This window comes from Pelobates fuscus, chromosome 1 (genome assembly GCF_036172605.1).
Source record: "Pelobates fuscus isolate aPelFus1 chromosome 1, aPelFus1.pri, whole genome shotgun sequence".
NCBI lineage: Eukaryota > Metazoa > Chordata > Amphibia > Anura > Pelobatidae > Pelobates > Pelobates fuscus.
The window spans coordinates 322,733,646-322,757,506 of NC_086317.1; the positions used below are offsets into that span (position 1 = coordinate 322,733,646).

The 23,861-nt window shown below is 44.8% G+C and overlaps 1 protein-coding gene across 2 annotated transcripts in view; it reads right to left on the reverse strand.

Annotated features, from left to right (window-relative positions):
* The window catches only part of LOC134594757 (coagulation factor X-like), a 37,823-nt gene that overhangs the window by 13,550 nt on the left and 412 nt on the right, over window positions 1-23,861 (reverse strand). The window contains exons 2-3 of one of the 2 annotated variants that reach the window (XM_063444664.1): window positions 21,424-21,537; window positions 18,344-18,475 (exon numbers count right to left, since the gene is read on the reverse strand). In XM_063444664.1, the coding sequence (XP_063300734.1) occupies window positions 18,344-18,475; window positions 21,424-21,537 (246 nt within the window). The remainder of the gene's footprint in view (window positions 1-18,343; window positions 18,476-21,423; window positions 21,538-23,861) is intronic. The other variant, XM_063444665.1, reaches the window with a different exon arrangement.

Below are 23,861 nucleotides of genomic sequence, written 5' to 3' on the forward strand. Positions count from 1 at the left end.
TAATAATGATGTATGTGTATATAAAAGTACTTAAATTATATATATATATATATATATATATATGATCTAAGTACTTTTATTTGCTTTTTTAAACTTTTATTAAGTTTTACGAGCGCTCAGGCAGGCCCCCTGCAGGCACTGCACAAGCCGGCTATTACGGTTATGTGATCGCGAGGACCCCGTGATCACATGGAGGGGGGGGGGAGATCATACGCAGGGAGACTACCTGGGTTGCCAGGCATGTCTCCACATCACGATTGCCGGCGGTTGATCGCCAGCAATCAGGTAAGTGCCTATTTGCTATCGGACATACCAGGTACATCCAAGGTCGGGAATGGGTTAAAATACAATAAATGGGTTTAAAAAATGGGTCTGTGTACATATGGTAGTGTTTTGTTCTAAATTACACTTTAGCTGCATACATTTTTATTAGTAAATGAGCTAAAATGTCTAAGAACAGTCCCGCCCCTGACCACACCCATACAATTAAAGTGTCTGTGAGGAAGAATAAACCTGGGCTCTGTGCAGAGAAACTAGTGTGATTATGAGGGACAATGGTGCCTCCACATTCATCAAAGCAGCTGCAGCAGAGACTTGTTTCCAATTTCTGATGGCCCAGTCAAACCTACATGGAATCTGCTGCCTTAAACGGCCACATGCTGAGGGGGGAGCAGGTTGCAATCCATGCTTCGCTATCCACAAGGCACCAGTGAATGTGTTCTGAATGCAGAACATCTGTGGGTAAGTAATCAACTGTAATTTTGTAATTTTCCATTCTAATTGTTTGTCCTATATAAGCTTCTTCATTGTAAGTGAAATGAGTATCCTGATGAAAGCTCCCAAGCGGAGCTGAAACGTTGATGTGGTTTTCCTCTGAATAAAGAAGATTGTATTTTGAAAAAGCCCAGGAGTGCCGGTATTTATTTCGCTTTATATACACTAGCCCCCAGAGCACCGGGTAATTATTGATTTAAAGTTGGAGTGCAGGAGCTTCATATATTTTTGTATAAATTGAGTGGATGGCTAAACACTCTCTCTATGCACCCACAAGATTCATTGCATTTATTTGCAAGTCTTTCCCTAGCCTTTGAAGGGAGTGAAGCAGACATTGGGACTATTTTTCCAGTCTAGTGCACTATAGAATTTTTTTCTATAGGAGCCCAGACTGAATTATTTTATATTCTTTGTTTTTTTAAAAGTGACAACACACTTTTTAGAGCATACCAATAAAGCATTTACTTTTTAGCGATTTTTTTTTCTTTTTTTCTCATATCCCTCTCATTTTTTGGAACATAAGGACCGCCCATTTCCCGATGTGTATTTGTATATAGTGGGAGAAATGGAAGATTTTCTAGTGCAATCAGGTGCAGGGGCCAGAGGCGGCTCTCTAATTAGGCGGTTTAGGCGGCCGCCTAAGGCCTCGCGCTGGCTGGGGCCTCGCGGCCGCCTAAACCGCCTGTTGGCAGAGTGTGTCAGGTCCTCGGTCACTGACCGAGGACCTGACACCAGGAGGGGGCCCGGCGGCTTGCCCGGTATGCTGCCGGGTGCGAGGCCCCTCCTGGCTGCCAGGCCGGCCACCGAAGACACTGGTCTGCAGCTCCGCAGTGTGCAGAGCTGCAGACCATGTGACTCGCGAGAATTGGGCAATCAGAGCGTTGCCGCGGGTTACCACGGCAACGCTCTGAAATCTCGCGAGATTACACGGTCTGCAGCTCTTTGGAGCTGCAGACCGGGAGCAGTGGCCACTGGACCACCAGGGATCCCACTGGACCACCAGGGAAAGTTAGGCTCTCCCTCCCCATCACCCCCCACCACACTCAGGCTCACCCCCGACCACCATCACCCCCCACCACCCTAAGCCTCACCCCCCACCATCACCCCCACCACCATCACCCCCACCACCCTCAGCCTCACCCACCACCATCACCCCCCACCACCCTAAGCCTCACCCCCCACCATCACCCCCACCACCCTCAGCTTCACCCCTCACCACCATCACCCCCACCACCCTCAGCCTCACCACCATCACCCCCACCACCCTCAGCCTCACCCCCACCACCCTCATCTTCACCCCCCACCACCATCACCCCCACCACCCTCAGCCTCACCCCCACCACCCTCAGCCTCACCCCCACCACCATCATCCCCACCCCCCACCACCCTCATCTTCACCCCCACCACCATCACCCCCACCACCCTCAGCCTCACTCCCACCACCATCACCCCACCCTCACCCCCACCAACATTACCCCTCCCCACGCTCACCATCACCCCCACCACCCTCAGCCTCACCCCCCACCACCATCACCCACCATCACCACCCTCAGCCTCACCACCCACCACCATCACCCCCCACCACCTTCGCCATCACCCCTCCCCACCACCCTCAGCCTCACCCCCACCAGCCTCACCCCCACCACCCTCAGCTACACCCACCACCACCATCAGCTTCACCCCCCACCACCATCACCCCCCACCACCCTCAGCCTCACCCCCCACCACCATCACCCACCATCACCACCCTCAGCCTCACCCCCCACCACCCTCAGCCTCACCCCCACCACCTTCACCCCTCACCACCATCACCCCTCACCACCATCACCCCTCCCCACCATCACCCCCACCACCCTCAGCCTCACCCCCACCACCCTCAGCTACACCCCCCCACCACCGTCAGCCTCACCCCCACCACCATCACCCACCATCACCATCACCACCCTCTGCCTCACCCCCACCACCATCACCCCCCACCACCATCACCCCTCCCCACCATCACCCCCACCACCCTCACCCTCACCCACACCACCCTCAGCTACACCCCCCACCACCGTCACCATCATGCCCCACCACCGTCACCATCACCATCACCCCCACCACCCTCAGCTTCACCCCCACCACCCTCAGCTTCACCATCACCCCTCCCCACCCTCAGCCTCACCCCCACCACCCTCACCATTACCCCTTCACCCTCAGCCTCACCCCCCACCACCCTCAGCCTCACCATCCCCCATAACCCCCACCACTCTCAGCCTCACCTCCCACCACCCTCAGCATCACCCCTCACTGCCCTCAGCTTCACCACCCACCACCACCACCCTCAACATCACCACCCTCAGCATCACCCCCCCACCACCCTCAGCATCACCCCCTCACCCCCCTCAGCATCACCCCCCTCAGCCTCACCCCCACCATCACCCCACTCTCAGCCTCACCCCCACTGCCATCACCCCTCCCCACCCTCACCATCACCCCCCACCACCCTCAGCCTCACCCCCACCACCATCACCAACCATCACCACCCTCAGCCTCACCACCATCACCCCCCACCACCCTCACCATTACCCCACCCCACCCTCACCATTACCCCACCCCACCATCACCCCACCACCCTCAGTCTCACCCCCACCACCCTCAGCTACACCCACCACCACCATCAGCTTCACCCCCCCACCACCCTCACCATCACCCCTCCCCACCCTCAGCCTCACCTCCACCACCCTCACCATTACCCCACCCTCAGCCTCATCCCCCATAACCCCCCACCACCCTCAGCCTCACCTCCCACCACCCTCAGCATCACCCCTCACCACCCTCAGCATCACCCCCTCACCCCCTCAGCATCACCCCCCTCAGCCTCACCCCCCACCACCCTCAGCATCACCACCCTCAGCATCACCCCTCTCACTCTCACATTACCCCCTCTCACATTAACCCCCTCCCTCTCACATTAACCCCCTCACTCTCACATTAACCCCCTCACTCTCACATTAACCCCCTCACTCTCACATTACCCCCGCTCCCTCTCACATTACCATCACCCCCCGCTCCCTCTCACATTAACATCACCCCCCGCTCCCTCTCACATTAACATCAGCCCCCGCTCCCTCTCACATTACCATCAACCCCCCGCTCCCTCTCACCATCACACCCCCCGCTCCCTCTCACCATCACACCCCCCACTCCCTCTCACCATCACACCCCCCGCTCCCTCTTACCATCAGCTACCCCATACACATAGGGTCTCAGACAAAAACGCAAACATGCTCACAGAGACATACATTCGCACACACAAGGATACTCTCTGTCAGACACACTCTCAGGCACATACACAGGTAGACAGTGCATCAATGTGTATATGTGACACTTTTTTGTTAGTGGGGCCTCATGTTTGCGTTTCGCCTAAGGCCTCATACAGTCTAGAGCCGCCTCTGGCAGGGGCCACACAGGCCAACACGCTGCAATTCACTGACGCCCAAACGGAAGACATCCTTTGGAATACCACCAGCTTGGAATTTCCTACCACCACTACTTTACGAGATATACATTTCAAACTGTTAAAATTAAAGAAGAAGGAGGTTGATCTAGACCTTCATGGTACCTTCTTGTCAGACTACCATCGAGCCAAACAAATCCCTCGGGGATTTAGAGTGAGAAACATACCTACCATAGGTAGAACTAAAGCAAAAGTATGCAGGGATTGGACAGCGGTATTAAACAAATGTTCCCTTGACCTTATGTTGGTAACTATCCAGGACGTCAGAGAGGACTTAATGGAGATCAGGAAAAAGATCCAAGCTGTGGAGACGGAGTTTGCCCTCCAATTGAATACACAAGAAGGTTCTGAATTACTATTGAAACTACATGAGGAGGTCTTGAAGTACAAGAACCAATTAATCAAATTTAAACGCCAAAAGATGGAGATGGTACAACTTGACTACCAGGAGTCCTCAGTTTACCGATGGTTGTCCGTCGAACACAAACAAAAACCTAGAAGATTTCGGGGGAAAGATAGTCAAACCCAACATAACCACAATAGATGTAACTTCGGGGGAGTCGGCCTCTGACGGTGAGAATATGGTGGTACAAACTGAGAGTACTACTTTTTTAGACAAAGACAGGGAACTCAACAAAGTACCGAATCCCACAACGATAACAAGAAGCAGGCTCAAACACGCAAAAGGCCCAATATTAGACGGGGACAGAAGGGACGAATCCACTGGACCCAAAGGCAAACCACCAGCCTACAAGTAGTTCCTGTATTTAATCTGTCCAAGAGAAATCTGTCTACAAAGGAGTTTCAGGTATTAAGTAAAGGCTTGTCCTTTATCCCTACCTCCCCTCCCAACTTATTCCAATGGGAAGTGGATCTATTTAAGTTTGGCCGCTCACTGAGACTTAAGGAGTTCTTTAAAAACTCCCCGAGACCGTCCACCCCGAAGGTCACAACTTCATATCAATTCAAAACCTCGAGTTCCTTTGACCCTCCCTCTAACCAGACTTCCATCAAGTCATTCCTCTCCGCGACTAAATGGCAAACAGAAAGCATACTGCAAAAACATCACCCGAAGCATTTTAATCTATCAAAAGATGAATATGCTGTAATAAAAAACTTAGCAGCAGATCCAACCATCGTAATCCGACCGGCAGATAAGGGAGGGGGCATAGTCATCCTCAATTATGATACTTATGCAGAATAAATAAAACAACAATTCAGTGATACTACAACGTACAGACGCCTTCAGGAGGATCCAACGAACATGATTGCAAAAACAATTGAAGATACACTAATGTTTGGCTTACAAGCAGGCCACATTAACCTAGAGCTTTTCCATTTTCTTCTTAAAAAGCATCCACGGACACCAGTCCTGTATTCTCTCCCAAAGATACACAAGAACCAGGAACATCCCCCTGGACGACCAATTGTATCCGCAACCCAGGGCATATTGGAACCAATTGCTAAGTATCTAGACTTTCTGTTCAAGATTCCAGTGACATCTTTAACCACTTGTATCAAAGACACCCCTGACCTTTTGGTACGCTTGAAGAAGGTGGGACCTTTCAAAGGTATTCTTATCACCATGGATGTAGGTAGTCTTTACACCATCATCCCACATGATGTAGGAATACAAGCAATGAGACACCTCCTGACTCACTCTTCAAACTACCAAGGCCCATCAGTGGAATTTGTATTGGATCTATTGGGCACAGCACTTCATAACAATTATTTCCGCTTTGAGACCGACTGGTATCTACAAATAGCAGGCACGTCCATGGGGGCCGCAATGGCCCCCATGTACGCGAATGCCTTCATGTACGAGTATGAAACTGAGCACATACTCACACAGTCCAACTATCAGATTGTTGAGTACTTTCGGTTCATTGACGATATTTTGATTCTGTGGGGGGTCTAAGGATGAGGCCCCACAATTTGTTCAAGGGCTTAACAATCTTCCCACACCGGTCAAGATGACAGCCACCATAGACGAACACAGTGTCCAATTTTTGGACGTAGAGATCATGGTCATCAACGAGAAGATTGAGTACAAACTCTTCACGAAAACAACAGACCGGAATACCCTCCTACACTTTGCCAGTTTCCACCCTCGACACTTGAAAGAGTCATTACCATACTCCCAATTTTTGAGAGTTATGAGAAATAACTCGCTTAGCCAACAATGTGATGAACAATTACTCCTGATGTATGAAAGATTTCAGTCCAGGGGCTACCCACGGGTAGTATTGGATAAAGCCGTATCTGGAGCAAGAATATCTTTCTCCTCCCCCTCGCAAAAACTGGTGAGAGATAAGACCCACCGCTCTATCTTTCCAATGCTCTCTAACACAGCTAACACAGAGTTGACGTCAGCCATTCGCACAAACTGGCATACACTGGAACTAGATCCATCTCTCCCCGAAACCTTTCGCCATAAGCCAGTGCTGTGTTACCGACGTAACAAGAATTTAAGGGACTTATTGGTTAAAACAGATCCCCAACATTGCTACAGTCCAAAGAAAGGCAGTAGAAATGCAGGGTGTGTGAGGTGTTTGGGATGTGTGACTTGTGGCCACATCATCCCTTCCAAATCCTTCACACACCCACACACTGGCAGAAGATACAAGATCCAGCAACGTATACATTGTCGCACAGACTTTGTCATCTATAAACTGTCGTGCCCGTGTGGACTTAATTATATCGGCAAAACAGAGACAGCTCTCTGTGAGAGAATCAGAGGCCGGTCTAGTATCCGACTAGCCTATCGTGATGGCAAGTCGGACAAGCCAGTGGCCAGACATTTTCTGGAGTTCAAACACCAACTCTCAACTCTAAGATGTATCGCCATTGAGCATGTTCCCACTCCAGCACGACGGGGGAATAGAGGTCTCATGCTTCTACAGAGGGAGTGCTTCTGGATTCTTCAGTTGGGAACTTTATCACCTAGAGGTCTGAACGAGAAAAATTCATTCTCAGTGTTCCTGTAGGAAACTCTCTAGAGACTTTAAATTCAGTAATAGTATCCTCTCTTTAAAGTGAGTGGTATTCATTATGTATATTAGGATGGAGAGTTAATTACGATCTTTATATGGAGGAGGATAATAATTTTAAATATTTTTTAAATATTTTTCAGTAATTTTGTAACCAGGTGGTTTTTATGTTGGTTGTCCTTTTTTTAAACAAACATTTAGATATACATGTGTATGCTTGCCCACGGATGTTTCATTTACAGGCGTATTTAATTTTTCCTCTTACTGTATAGGGGTATCCTGAGCAGTAGTTCAGTTTAGGTTCACGAGTTTTCACATTACAATATATTTTTTTCACTTTTATTTCACTTTTTATTTGATTATTAGACCTTTACATAGATCATACTGATCATATACTCACTATCTGTATCTCCAACACTGTATATACACAGCACAATTGGTGCTACACGTACAGGATATACAGAGGAGCTAACCCTCCATCTCTTTTGTATAAGTAAGTGGACACACGCCACACTTTAATTAGTGATGGATTTGTACTCTATTTTTCGTCATCAGAATACACTGAGCATTTTTTCACATTATATATTCAGTATCTAGCCACACTGTACATTAGCCTTTAATACAGATTATATCAATTGGCTAAATACTCATATTATTCTTATCTTCATCACTGTATATACACAGCACATTTCTCACCACACATATAAAACATATAGTGGAACTAACTCTCCACTTTTTTTAATTAGGAAGTGGACACATGTTACTCTATAATCATCAGATAGTTTGGAACTCTATTTTTTCACTATCAGAAGATATTGTGTATTTCTTCACATCATATAATTAGTATTTGGCCACTTAGAGTGGTTTCATTTTTAGATTTAGCCTGTCATGTTCTCCTTTCCTGTTTTTTTCCCCCTGGAGCGTCCTGGTTGCCAGGCAACCCTTACTGCTATAACATATTTTTTCGGATGAAATTGTATTTTGATCCTTCACAGCCCCAGTACGTGCGGGGGCAGCCAATGGGACGTGAGCGTCCATGGTTGCCTCGGCGACATGTCTTGGCTATCCAATAGCAGTATACCTTTCCCGGAGTTCCGGGTCACGTGACTTTAAACCCGGAAGTGGTAGGTGAGCGTGCCAGTCACCCGGACGCATCCGGCGGGAAGGGAGAATGCAGAACATCTGTGGGTAAGTAATCAACTGTAATTTTTTAATTTTCCATTCTAATTGTTTGTCCTATATAAGCTTCTTCATTGTAAGTGAAATGAGTATCCTGATGAAAGCTCCCAAGCGGAGCTGAAACGTTGATGTGGTTTTCCTCTGAATAAAGAAGATTGTATGTTGAAAAAGTCCAGGAGTGCCAGTATTTTTTTCGCTTTATATACACTAGCCCCCAGAGCACCGGGTAATTATTGATTTAAAGTTGGAGTGCAGGAGCTTCATATATTTTTATATATAAAATTAGATAGATTAATATTAAAATACACTTTTAATAATGATGTATGTGTATATAAAAGTACTTAAATTATATATATATATATATATATATATATATGATCTAAGTACTTTTATTTGCTTTTTTAAACTTTTATTTAAGTTTTACGAGCGCTCAGACAGGCCCCCTGCAGGCACTGCACAAGCCGGCTATTCCGGCCATGTGATCGCGAGGACCCCATGATCACATGGAGGGGGGGGGGGGGCAGATCATACGCAGGGATACTACCTGGGTTGCCAGGCATGTCTCCACATCACAATTACCGGCGGTTGATTGCCAGCAATCAGGTATGTGCCTATTTGCTATCGGACATACCAGGTACGTCCAAGGTTGGGAATGGGTTAAAATACAATAAATGGGTTTAAAAAATGGGTCTGTGGACATATGGTAGTGTTTTGTTCTAAATTACACTTTAGCTGCATACATTTTTATTAGTAAATGAGCTAAAATGTCTAAGAACAGTCCCGCCCCTGACCACACCCATACAATTAAAGTGTCTGTGAGGAAGAATAAACCTGGGCTCTGTGCAGAGAAACTAGTGTGATTATGAGGGACAATGGTGCCTCCACATTCATCAAAGCAGCTGCAGCAGAGACTTGTTTCCAATTTCTGATGGCCCAGTCAAACCTACATGGAATCTGCTGCCTTAAACGGCCACATGCTGAGGGGGGAGCAGGTTGCAATCCATGCTTCGCTATCCACAAGGCACCAGTGAATGTGTTCTGGCCTCTGCTCCTCCCCCGCCACCCATGCCCATAAAGGTAGGACTCAGGATGCAGATTTGGTGTGGTATCTGACTGTGTGTGTGCGCATGTGACTGCAACTGTGTGTGTGTCAGGATCGGGACAGGGATCCAACACGCAGAGTACAAACAGTAGCCAGATACGTATACCGGACCTTAGAATGGCCGGACTAACGTAAGTAGTACCGTATAGAATGGTCAAAGACAAGCCGAGGTCGAGGGTAACAGAAGACAGGTAAGCGAGAGACAAGCCGAATCAAGGGTAACAGAGATAAGCAGAGTAAGGTAAACAAGCCGGGTCAAAACCAAAAGGGAAAATAGAATATGTAACGGATCACCTGGCACCCCAACTTGGTACCTCCGTTAATGGATGCTCCTAGTGCTTCCTGAGGACTCCAAGCACTCTGGCAGACACCATAATCACCGAATCCGAGAAACCTTTAAATTCTCCCAAGCGTATGAATGCTGTAGACCATTGAATAGGAACCATACGAATAGGCCTGTACTCCTAGCAGTCAACTGGAACAGCATACAATCAATCCTTCCCCCAATAATGAGACGACACATCACTTTGAGGTTAAAACAGGAACTCTGGACTGGCACATCCAGCCTGGCTTTTATTACACTAATCCACATACAGGCCACACCCAGGGGGAGGCATAAAATAACCAATCACATACATGGTTCAGCCCACACATCCCCTCCCCTCAGATAACATTAAACTCAATTATCCGGTACACTTTTTCAGCCAAGTTCTGGATGTACCCCAAAACCCGGGGGTACACCTTTAAATCCAGCATCGCTGGATAGCCCTTATTCAGGGGGACAACATATCCAAAATTCAAGTAATTCGGATGAATGGTTCGGGAGATATGGGGTTCCAAAGATTTGACCGACCGCATGGGTAAAGTATCCGAAAACAGTTCCATGCATTTTGGCCCTGCGGTCGGTCACAAACAAGGGAATGAAAACAGACGAATTGCCTGTGTTATAGAGCCTGGAGAGGGTTTGAATGAATTCCCTTGTTTGTGGGGTTCTTTCTACCGAACGGCGGGTCATTCGGTAGTTTCCATACGAATTTCTGGAAGTATGGAGGTCTCAGCGGTGTTTGCCTAGTCAAGTGTCCGATTTTAGTTCCAGACACTCGACGGCAAAACACCGCTGTTCGGTAGTTTAAGATGGCCGCCGCCACGTGTTTGTTTCCCGAATGGCGGCCACCCAGAGGACAAAGAATACATTACACGGATTGCCAATTACCCGTTTGCAACATTGTTGCAAACTGTAATTGGAGGCACACTTATTCCTGGGTGGTCTGGTTGTTCGGTAGTTTCACTCAATATAATAAATGGAGTGATTCTACCGAACAATCAGATGAATGCTGCATACATATCCCAGGTTAAACTTAATACACATATAATATTACAGGCAGTACACTAGAATATGTATTACAGTCTTAAAGGGACAGTAGTCCCAAAAGTCCCAATATGTCCATAGATGCTGTTAAAAGGGCCAGTAGCAGCAATATACAGTACAATGTGCCCCAAATAACCCAGGGGCCATAGTCAGTAGGTAGGAGGCTAGCAAACAGGCTTCTCCAGGGCCCAGTGGCGAGGTTGGTTTCGCCACAGAATACACAAGCACTGAGTGACTAGAACAAGCTAAAACCACGACAGGGCAATGAGCTAATGAAGGAAGCTCTGTTAAATACCCTGTTCAGAGCAGTAACCACACCTCCAAGACGTCCTGATTGGTCCTGCAGCAATTGACTGACAGGTCGATCCGGGGGAGTGTCCTGATGATGACTTCCTGCCTAGATGGTGTAAAAGGCAGTCACTCCCTCGCGGCCGGCCTTGCATGACCGGATAGACCGCGGGGAAGGGAGTCATCAGACCGTCTGGATGGTGGAACAGCTAAGTCTCTAACTCTTTTGGAGGTAGAGACCACAGGTACCCTGACAGTACCCCCCCTCTCAGATACGCCCACCGGGCGGAATGAACCGGGACGAGATGGGAAGCGAGAGTGATACGCCCTGCGGAGACGGGGAGGTAACTCCTGAGGTACCCAACTCCTCTCCTCAGGACCATATCCCTTCCAATCAACCAGATATTGTACTCTCCCCCGGGAGATTCGAGAATCAATAATAGAGTTGACCTCATACTCCTCCTGACCCTCCACCTGAACGGAGCGAGGAGGGGCTATTGTGGAGGAAAATCTGTTACATATGAGTGGTTTCAGCAATGAAACGTGAAACGAGTTCGGAATGCGTAAGGTATTAGGAAGAGCTAAACGATACGCAACCGGATTGATACGGGTCAGCACCCTGTAGGGTCCAATATACCGAGGAGCGAACTTCATGGAGGGCACTTTTAAACGGATGTTCCTCGTGCTCAGCCATACCCTATCACCTGGAACAAAGACCGGAGCCGCCCTTCTACGTTTATCAGCGCGTTTCTTGACCAACATAGAGTTGTGCACAAGGATTTGTCGAGTTTGATCCCACAACTTCCTCAAATTGGCAACATGAAGATCAACCGACGGCACCCCCTGGGAAGGAGAATCCGAAGGAAGAATAGACGGATGAAAACCATAATTCATGAAGAAGGGGCTTGAATGAGTAGAATCGCAAACGAGATTGTTGTGTGCAAACTCCGCCCAAGGAATCAAACCGACCCAATCATCCTGGTGTTCAGAAACAAAGCATCGTAAATATTGTTCAATTTTCTGGTTGGTACGTTCAGCAGCTCCGTTAGACTGAGGATGATAGGCAGAAGAAAAGTTTAATTTAATACCAAGTTGAGAGCAGAAGGACCTCCAAAAACGGGAAACAAATTGGGAGCCTCTGTCCGATACAATTTGAGAGGGTATCCCATGTAGGCGAAAAATCTCCTTGGCGAATATCTCTGCCAATTCGGGAGAAGACGGAAGTTTAGGCAGGGGAATGAAGTGTGCCATCCTAGTAAACCTGTCAACCACGGTGAGGATAACAGTCTGTCTTTTAGAGATAGGTAGATCGACAATAAAGTCCATGGCCAAACAGGACCATGGTTTCTCTGGAACCTCCAAGGGTTGCAGGAGTCCACATGGAAGTGTATGGGGTTGTTTGGTTTTAGTACAAACTTCACATGCAGCGATGAACTCCTCAACATCCCTCCGTAAAGTAGACCACCAGAAGTCCTTAGAGATCAAGGCGTAAGTTTTGCGAATACCAGGATGTCCCGCCATCTTGCTATTATGTAAACACTGTAAAAGTTCCAGTTGAAAAGCAGGCGGAACGAAATGACGACCCACAGGGGTCTGTTTAGGTGCGAGATGTTGCAACTTAATGATCTCGGCCAGTAATGGAGAATGAATCCTGAGATTCGTATTAGCAATGATATTGCACTTCGGAACTATAGAAGAAAGAACTGGTTCAGGTACAGTAGAAGGTTCATATTGGCGAGATAATGCATCGGCTTTAGAGTTTTTAGAACCAGGTCTGTAAGTCAGTACATAATTGAAGTGAGTCAGGAATAAGGACCAACGAGCTTGTCTAGAGGATAAGCGCTTAGCCTCCCCAATATATGACAAGTTTTTGTGGTCTGTCAAAATCGTAATAGGGTGTAGAGTCCCCTCCAACAAATGTCTCCACTCCTTTAAGGCTTTAATAACTGCTAACAGTTCCCTGTCTCCGATGTCATATCTGCTCTCAGCCCCAGAAAGTTTCCTGGAAAAAAAACCACACGGGTGTAATGGTTTATCTACCGCTAATCTTTGTGACAGAACCGCACCTACTCCTGTCTCAGAGGCCTCGACCTCGAGTAGAAACGGCAAAGTCGTATCAGGATGGACTAATATTGGAGCAGAAGCAAAAAGTTCTTTGAGCCTCTTGAAAGCAGCGAGAGCTTCAGGAGACCACGTCTTATTTTCTGCCCCCTGTTTGGTCATATTGGTAATGGGCGCAATAATAGACGAGTAACACTTAATGAAGCGCCTATAATAATTGGAGAAACCAATAAACCTCTGAATAGCCTTGAGTCCCTTAGGTAATGGCCAATCTAAAATAGACTGGAGTTTGTCAGGGTCCATCTTAAAACCTTCCCCAGAAATCACGTAACCAAGAAAATCTATCTGAGACTGATCAAAGCTGCATTTTTCCAATTTACAGTATAGACCATGTTGCAGAAGTTTCTGTAATACCGCTCTGACTTGTCTATGGTGAGTTTCAATCTCCCTAGAGTGTATCAGTATGTCGTCTAGGTAGACAATGACACAATCATGTTGAAACTCCCTAAGTACCTCATTAATCAGATCCTGAAATACTGCAGGAGCATTGCAAAGTCCAAACGGCATAACTGTGTATTCATAGTGACCGTACCGAGTATTGAACGCCGTCATCCACTCGTGTCCCTGCTGGACTCTCACCAAATTATATGCCCCTCTGAGATCTAACTTGGTGAAGATTTTGGAGCCCTTAAGACGATCAAATAACTCGGTAATAAGTGGAATAGGATAGGCATTTCTGACAGTTATTTTATTCAAGCCTCGGTAATCGATACAAGGTCTCAGCGTGCCATCCTTTTTCTTAACGAAAAAGAACCTAGCCCCGGCCGGGGAAGAAGACCTCCTAATGAATCCCTTTTCTAAGTTCTCCCGAATATACTCCTCTAGAACCAAGTTTTCCTGAACAGACAAAGGATATACATGGCCCCTCGGAGGCATAGTCCCAGGTAGGAGCTTAATTTTACAATCAAATGGCCTGTGTGGCGGCAAAGAATCGGCATTCTTCTTGTCAAATACTGCCTTTAAGTCTAGGTAAAGGTCTGGTATCTGTCTTTCTGTGGACTGAATAGGAGTCTCAGGTATGTTAACATTAGCTAAGGGAGAAACCTTGCATAAACACCTATCCTGGCAACCCTGGCCCCACGAGAGTATCTCCCCTAACTCCCAATCGATAATAGGGTTATGTTTCTTCAACCATGGGTACCCCAGAACTATGGGAACGGAAGGGGATGAAATGAGCAAAATAGATAAATTCTCCACGTGTAGGATACCAACATTTAAACTAATGGGTATGGTTTCACGAAAGATAACAGGGTCTAGTAGTGGTCTACCATCTATGGCCTCAACGGCCAAGGGTGTCTCCCTTAGCTGGGATGGGAAATTGTTCTCAATAGCAAAGGCTTGGTCGATAAAATTCTCAGCAGCACCGGAATCTATCAATGCCATAGCCCTTACTACTTCCTTCTCCCAAGTTAAGGAAACTGGTAGCAGAAGCCTGTGATCTTTATAATTAGGAGTAGAGGACAAAATAGAAACACCCAAGGCTTGTCCTCTAGAGAGACTTAGGTGCGAGCGTTTCCCGGACGGTTAGGACAGTTCGAGAGTAAATGACCCTTGGCTCCACAATACATACACAAACCCTCTCTTCTCCTGTACTGTCTTTCCTCCTCAGAGAGGCGGGTATAACCTATCTGCATAGGTTCAGGAAGCAAAGATACCGTGGAGTCAGGACTTTGAAAAGCGGGGGCTAACCTAAAAGAAGGTCTCCGGTTCCTCTCTCGAGTGTTCTGTCTCTCTCTTAAACGTTCATCTATACGAGAGATGAACGAAATTAAATCTTCTAAATTCTCAGGGAGTTCTCTGGTAGCAACCTCATCAAGGATTACTTCAGATAGGCCATTCAAAAATACATCCATATACGCCTGCTCATTCCACTTGACTTCTGACGCCAGAGACCTGAACTCTAGTGCATAATCCACCAGTGCTCGGTTCTCCTGTCTCAGGCGCAACAGTAATCTGGCTGCATTAACCTTTCTACCTGGAGGATCAAATGTTCTTCTAAAAGCAGCTACAAATGCGTTATAGTTATACACTAATGGGTTATCGTTCTCCCATAGTGGGTTGGCCCATCTCAGAGCTTTCTCAATAAGTAGGGTGATAATAAATCCTACCTTTGCCCTATCTGTAGGATAAGAGCGGGGTTGCAATTCAAAGTGGATACTAATTTGGTTTAAAAAACCACGACACTTCTCAGGAGTCCCACCATAGCGTACTGGGGGGTAATGCGAGAAGAAGCACCCACTGTGGCTACCTCTAGACCTAAACTGACAGGAGAAACAGGGGTATTACGTATCTCCTCTGGTGGGTTATTGGCACGAGATAATAGAGCCTGTAGCGCAAGCGCCATCTGATCCATTCTGTGATCCATGGCTTCAAACCTAGGATCAGGAGAAGCCAGCTGACTGTTTGTACTTGCAGGATCCATTGGCCCTGTCGTAATGTCAGGATCGGGACAGGGATCCAACACGCAGAGTACAAACAGTAGCCAGATACGTATACCGGACCTTAGAATGGCCGGACTAACGTAAGTAGTACCGTATAGAATGGTCAAAGACAAGCCGAGGTCGAGGGTAACAGAAGACAGGTAAGCGAGAGACAAGCCGAATCAAGGGTAACAGAGATAAGCAGAGTAAGGTAAACAAGCCGGGTCAAAACCAAAAGGGAAAATAGAATACACAAGCACTGAGTGACTAGAACAAGCTAGAACCACGACAGGGCAATGAGCTAATGAAGGAAGCTCTGTTAAATACCCTGTTCAGAGCAGTAACCACACCTCCGAGACGTCCTGATTGGTCCTTCAGCAATTGACTGACAGGTCGATCCGGGGGAGTGTCCTGATGATGACTTCCTGCCTAGATGGTGTAAAAGGCAGTCACTCCCTCGCGGCCGGCCTTGCATGACCGGATAGACCGCGGGGAAGGGAGTCATCAGACCGTCTGGATGGTGGAACAGCTAAGTCTCTAACTCTTTTGGAGGTAGAGACCACAGGTACCCTGACAGTGTGGCAGAATGTCTCTGCAACAGTGACTCTCTCTGTGTTTGTCACAGCATGCTTGTATGTGATTGTATGCCTAGGTATATGCATGTGTCTGTGTGTGTGTAATTGTGTATTTATGGTGGGACTATGTGGGATTGTGTGTCTGTTTATGAGATGTGCATGTCCATTTTTGTATGTGAGTGCATGTATGATTGTATATCTATGTATGCATGCATGCATGTTACTGTGTATGGCTCTGGGGGGGGCAGAAAAGGTAAGAGAGTTAGAAAACCGCCATAAGGAAAGGTGTGTTAAGAGATACAGATGACATAACGTGGGTTGATTAAGTGTTTAAGTGATTAAGTGTATAGACATAATTGATCCATTAAAAAAAACAATGTGTAAGCGCTATGGGATGTGATACAGACAATATGGCAGCACTTAGACCAGTGATACACACAAAAATGTACACAAAAATCAATAATTACCAAGAAAAGCGCGCTAAATTGGTCTGTAAATATAAAGGAGAGCAAATGAGTGCAGACAATCTGAATAAACATAAAAGAAAAATTGAGGGGCTGTAAGGGAACTCACATGTACCAGAGCCCTATCACCCCTGGCTCTGGGTTTTCAAAGCTCCTTTGGAGAGGGCGTATCCCCACACTGAAGATCATTCCAGATAATGTATCCACTGGCAGTTCAATAATACTGTGTGAAATAGAGGATAGAGAAGGGCAGGACCTCCAATTGAATAATATCACAAGCAATTTATTTAATAACAAAAATTTAAAATCCTTACTTGGGATGTGGTGGGTATATACTCGCAGAACCACCCACATAAAAGTATATAAAACAGCAAAGAATACAAATCATATCCTGGTTTCGTTCCGATCACGTGATCCGCTTCAGGATCCGCCCCTCTAATGACGTGCGTGTGCCGCGTTTCGCATGCCTCCACAGGCTTCCTCTGGCAACGTCATGAAGTTCTAGCCCTCTCTTTAAATGCATGTCTCCTCCCCCTTTGTTACTCGATTGGTCGGAGGGGGCGTGGTTATCCGGATCGTATTCGTCTAACCAATTACTCATATATATATATATATATATACACAGACACAGACACGGGAATACCCGATCAGGGTATAACACTGGACTCAACAAGATGCAGACATATATTTTTGTACTTTCTTTTACTGTGTGTAATAATTAGATCAGCCCTTGAGCTGATGCAATAAGTAACTTCAGCCTGATCGGGTATTCCCGAGTCTGTATATCTATATAAGAGAAATTGGTTAGATTAATACGATCGGGATAACCACGCCCCCCGACCAATGGAGTAACAAAGGGGGAGGAGACATGCATTTAAAGAGAGGGCTAGAACTTCACAACGTTGTCAGAGGAAGCCTGTGGAGTTGGGTGAACACGTCACACGCACGTCATTAGAGGGGCGGACCCGGAAGCAGATCACGTGATCGGAACAAAACCAGGAAGTGATTTGTATTCTTTGATGTTTTATATACTTTTATGTGGGTGGCTCTGTGAGTATATACCCACCACATCCCAAGTAAGGGTTTTTAACTTTTGTTATTAAATAAATTGCTTTGGATATTATTCAGTTGGAGGTCCTGCCCTTCTCTATCCTCTATTTCACACAGTATCATTGAACTGCCAGTGGATAATTGATCCATTATTCACCCCTTTAGGGTTCTTAGAACAGGGTCTTTCAGCCATAAACATGCATCTTGGGTCAGGCAGTGTTTCAAAATCAGCATTAGTCTCTATGGTCTTCCTTAAATATGTGGAGTGAAGCAGGGAAAACCATAGAGACTAACTATCAGTTTTCAAACACTGCCTGACCCAAGGTGCTCGTATATGGTTGAAGGATCCTTTCATATACGAAAGGTATGGATGAGATTCAATTTTTTTTCTTCATTTAAACCAAAATCTTGTTCCTTTCAAATCTTGATGAAAGAAATACTAAATTTAAAAATCAGTTGCCCTTTAAATTTCCACATTTTCTCTGTTTTATAAACATCATCTTTCATCTTACCAGTAGGAATGCAGGATGTCTCATCGTCTCCCACTTTGTATCCGGTAGTACACAAACAGGTCACCTTTTCTTCTATTACTTTGCAGAACTGTTCGCAGCCACCATTGTTTACACTACACGCATTGTGTGTAACTGAAAGACATGAGAAGTTGTGTTACTGACCAAAGCTGCTAAGCTGTCTAAAGTTGTGACTCTTTTCAATTTCAGCTGTTTTACCCTAAAATGTAAAATGTCCTTCTTGATTCTCCGCAAGTCGCAGGCTTAATGAACCTAATTAAACTGGAGCGTTTTTTATTATTGCAAAGGAATAGTAAATTATAGCTGATAATTGTAGATTTGAACTTAAACATTAGAAACACAATGGACGTTTCATTCTTCTAAGTATTCCAAACTGTCAAACATGGGGCAATTTGTTTGTGAAATAAATGCATATTTTCTCCCAAAAGTAATTATTATATTCTGAGGATGTTACATGGATATAATGCCAATAGCAGCTGGATGACAACTAAACAATTTAGTCATATTAACACAAAAGACACTCTCTTTACTATGGATGTAACATTGTAAACTAGTTAGTCAGAAGTCTCATATAGACTAGCAGATTAGATTGCCTGGGCATGGCTATCTGTGCCGATTGTAGGAGGGGGCAGCTTCACACAGTCCCTGGGCACCACTGAATGAACATTAGTAATTACTAATTTAACATATTAGAGAACAGTTCTATACACAAGATAAACAGATGAATGACTACAAATTTAGGTTACATTAACCATGATCAAATTAGTTTGCTGTTTAATCCATTATAATTGTAGTATCTCTTTCCTGAGGAATACATAATATCCCCTGCTGACACATGCCCACCTGGTGGGCCTCCTTGGTGTGTAGCCAAGGGTGACGCGGTTGCAGCCGCACCATCGGTGGGCTGCTCAACTAAATCAGGGGCAGCGGGGCCAACAGGGCAACTTCCCTGGAGCTCCCAGAAGTAACTGGGCCCGATGTAACTGACCTGTTTGCCCTTCATTAAAGACAGCCCTGGCTGTTGGGGATCTTTGCAAATCCCCAGACAGTGACAGAGCCACTTCAAAAGAAGACAGTCATTACACATTATATAATTTTTTATTTTGTTTAAATACCGTGTAGGTTGTGATGGACTTTTTTCATTAAAATGTATATTTAAACATTTAGCAATTGAAAACACAATTCGGTTGGTCCAGGCAGAAGGAAAACAAATGATTGACAATGAGCTAGGATAGAGGTGCCTAGTTACAGGAGAGGTAATTAAACCAGCTTGGATTTCTACCCTTAAAGATACACTCCTAGCACCATAACCCAAGCCTCCCTAGTGCCCCAATTTATGAGAGGGGTTAAGGCCTATAGTGAAAAGAATACCATCCCCACTGTGAAGCATGGTGGTGGCTCACTGATGTTTTGGAGGGGTGTGAGCCCTAAAGGCATGAGGGAATCTTGTGAAAATTGATGGCAAGATGAATGCAGCATGTTATAAAAAAATACTGGCAGACAATTTGCATTCTTCTGCACGAAGGCTGCGCATGGGACGCGCTTGGACTTTCCAGCATGACAATGACCCTAAGCACAAGGCCAAGTTGACCCTCCAGTGGTTACAGCAGAAAAAGGTGAAGGCTCTGACATGGCCATATCAGTCTCCTGACCTAAATATCATCAAGCCACTCTGGGGAGATCTCAAATGTGCAGTTCATGGAAGATGACCAAAGACTGCAAGAATTGGGGCCTCATAGACAAATATTACAAAAGATTGCATGCACTCATTCACGCTAAAGGGGGCAATACACAGGATTAAGAACTAAGGGTATGCAGACTTTTGAACAGGGTTTTTTTCATTTTTGTCTTTGTTGCCATGTTTTGTTTTATGATTGTGCCACTCTATTATAACCTACAGTTGAATATGAATCCCATAAGAAATAAAATAATTGCTTACTCACGTTTTCTTTAAAAATTGTATATATTTTACCAATTCTCCAAGGGTATGTAAACTTTTGAGCACAACTGTACATTGGTCTTATTCTAAATTACATTTTAGTTGCATAAATTGTTATTAGTAAATCATCCTAAATTTCTCAGAATAGCCCAGCCCCTGGCCACACACCAACGCACATCCCTAAGATCAATGTGTTGCTCTTTGTCCATTTGAAATGTTGGGAGGTATACTATAACCACTACAGCATACCACGAGTGCCCTGGCGCCCTCCAAATTTAAATAGGCCAACCGCTTTAGAATGGTTTAACCTTTTGCATGTGATCTGCGTGATGCTGCTCCCCTCCTCCACTACAGCTACAAGAGAGCCAGAAGCTCCCTGTCTGAGCTAAGCCTGGCTGTGCAGGGCTTACCTCATTTTATAATAGAGAGCTGACGCATGCAGACAATTCCGTCTCTCTTGTAACTATAGTGGTGGTGGAAAGCGGTGCCCAGTGGACACCAGGTAAAACATCAAGCCATTTCAGAATGTTTAAAAACATTTTTATTAAAATAACCACAATGGGGGGTACCAGAGTATTACTTGCACCATTTCACTACAGTGTGCTCTAGTGGTTATATGGTGTCTGGAGTGTTCTTTTAATTAAAATAAATTTAGACTGTGCAAACAAATATTTGCTAAATATAGATGACAAGTAAATGTGATATTAAAGGACCTCTATAGTGCCAGGAAAACATACTCATTTTCCTGGCACTATAGTGCCCCGCTGCGCTGGAAGGAGAGGAAGGGGTTAAACTTAATTCAGCCAGTCTCATAGGAAAGCATTTACAATGTTTTCCTATGGACGCTGGCATCTTCTCACTGTGAAAATCACAGTGAGAAGCACGCAGGCGCCTCTAGCGGCTGTCAATGAGACAGCCACTAGAGGCTGGATTAACCCAAATATCAATTATAAAAAAAAGGGTTAACCCTAGCTGGACCAGGCACCCAGACCACTACATTAAGCTGAAGTGGTCTCTGTGCCTATAGTGGTCCTTTAAGAAAAACATTTCAAATAGGTATGCAAATAGAAGAATAGAAAATCATTGAGCCAATCCCCAGTACCGAACATTCCGCAAATATTACCTGTTCCGTGGTTTGCACCCAGAGATTCTACCTGACGATGACATGTGTACTGACCATCTCCAGCTTTACATGGCCAACCATGGCGGCAAGGATTTGGTTCACACAGATTATCCTCTAGAAAGACAAATACTGTTAAGTCCTTATTACTGCAAATGAGTATTTGAAAGCATTTGCCAAAAAAATGAACTTATTTGCAAAAGGTGAGTACTGAGAATCCCAATATAGAATATATGGAAATACATTAAAAAAAAAAAAAAAAAAAAACACCACTGTATAGTTCCGAGATAAAAACAGAGCTCAAACACTTGGGCACCTTAGACCAGACTAAAATAGTTCTTGACTGGTTGCTTCCTGCTGTGGGCAAAGTTAATGCTAATGTAATGTCTGGGCATTTGCACAAAAAGCAGAATCTTTATTTATTTTACATGTATTTTTCTCAATGAATTATATATATCATACATTAAAAAATTGATGATGGCTTCCAGCCTGGTATATCTCTTTAAGTCTAGCATCCTCAAAGTGCCAGTATCATGTTAGTCATTAAAGTGGCAAACTCTAACATCACTTTCGTAACTTATCAAAACATTAGAGTTTCACTCTATATGGAAATCTTTTTTTTTTTTTTTTTTTAATTCTTTATTTTTCCATCTTGACATAAGGACCATAGACAAGAAAAAAAACAACTGTTTCTTTTTTTTTTCGGCTTGTGCAAAAGCCCATCGTGTGACTATGGTTTGAATCGCATATAAATGTACATCGGTTAAAAAGATGACAACATGTATCAACATTACATCACATTACCGGTGGCTATGGGCTTTTTAGGCCTATTGTCAAGGTTTTTTTTTTTTAATCAACTTCATTGTAACTGTAACTGAAACTGAACTTTCGTGTCAGGAGCTCCTGTTGTCTGGTGTAATGTTTCCCCTTATTGTGGAGTAGCCTAAGTGTGGGTCTCGGTTGGTGACCCGTGTCCCTATGTGAGCCCTGTGTTCAACTCTTTTTGTATTGTCGGTGTTAGGATGCACCGTTCGTAATATCTATCTGTACACCTAGTGGTAACTACTGGTGTCATCCTCGTATAGCCTAATCTGGCTGATGTTGGCTGTTAGCGAGTAAAGACAAAGGAAGAAGAGAGAGAAGGTGGAAGGGGGTGGGGGGGAGGAAGGATATATGGTTATACGCCAAGTCAGTGTTTTTTTTTGTTCCCTTTTAAAGTGTGTGGAGTCCCCTGGTCCTATTTGGCCCGTGTACTATTTATCACGTCTCCCCAGATGCTATGTCGCTAGTTTGCCATGGATCCCATAATTTGTCGAAGCTAGACATAGTCCCTTTTAGTCGGGCCGTCAAATTGTCCATGAGATATACCTCTTTGATATTGGATATGACCTTCTGGATCGGTGGGAGCGTGGTCTGTAGCCACGTTTGTGCTACCGCCCTCCTCGCAGCTAGGGTGACTTTTTGGAGCAATTTTTGTTCCCTCCTCGTCCAATTTATTTTTGGAAATCTTTCAACTGAAAATTAATAGGAAGATCCAGCTCTGTGTTTGTCAAGCAGTGTGATACTCAAAGAAATACCGTAGTAATAAAAATAGTAATTTATTCAATTGCCATTTCTATTGGCAATGCAAATGTTATGTTTACCAACGTTCCCATAGATGTATATGACCTTCTTGTGTCACACCCATTTTTGAGAAAAATTCGTATAGAAATAGAAAGTTTTTGTTTGTATTGCTCTAAATGTTAAATAGTTTTGTCTGGAGCAGTCGTCCATATCCGCAATTTTTTGTTCCAGCACTTCAATTTTCTTCTTGTTTTGTATGCTTATTTCTTTATACATCAGGGTTTGAGTCTCAATCTTTTCAATATTTTCATTTTCTTTGATTCTATTACCTACTATCACAATATCCTTTTTTAGATCTTGCATATTTAAGTAAATTTCTAGTTTAATTTCTCAAATTGGAGATGATTTGTTCTTTCATAGGAGTTGTTTTTTCTTTTCCCGATTCCTCTGTCAGATATGTTGTTGCTTCTTCAGACTCATTTATTATTGACTTCTCCATACTCGTGTTTATGGTATGAGGGGAGAAAAATGAGAAATGATTTTCAGGTTTAGCATCCTTCGTTTTTGTTTTTTTTCCAGCAATCTTGCAGGATTTATTTTAAATTCTATTTCTTTGTGTCTTTTTAAAAAATATTTATCAGAGACAATTTTTAAGAGATCCTTTACTCTTTAGTAGCTTCTCTTGCAAACTTATAGATATATATTCCCTGATAAGCTATATAATTATGCACTAGTCACAGATTAAATTAGATGTGACCAATTGCAATCACTTAAGGTCCAGAAAAAGCTTCTCCCTGGTGTCTAAAAATATTTTCTGCTAAATGGTGATATGTAGTTTGTCAAAATCACTATTACAAACACTCCTTTCTCTTTTATAT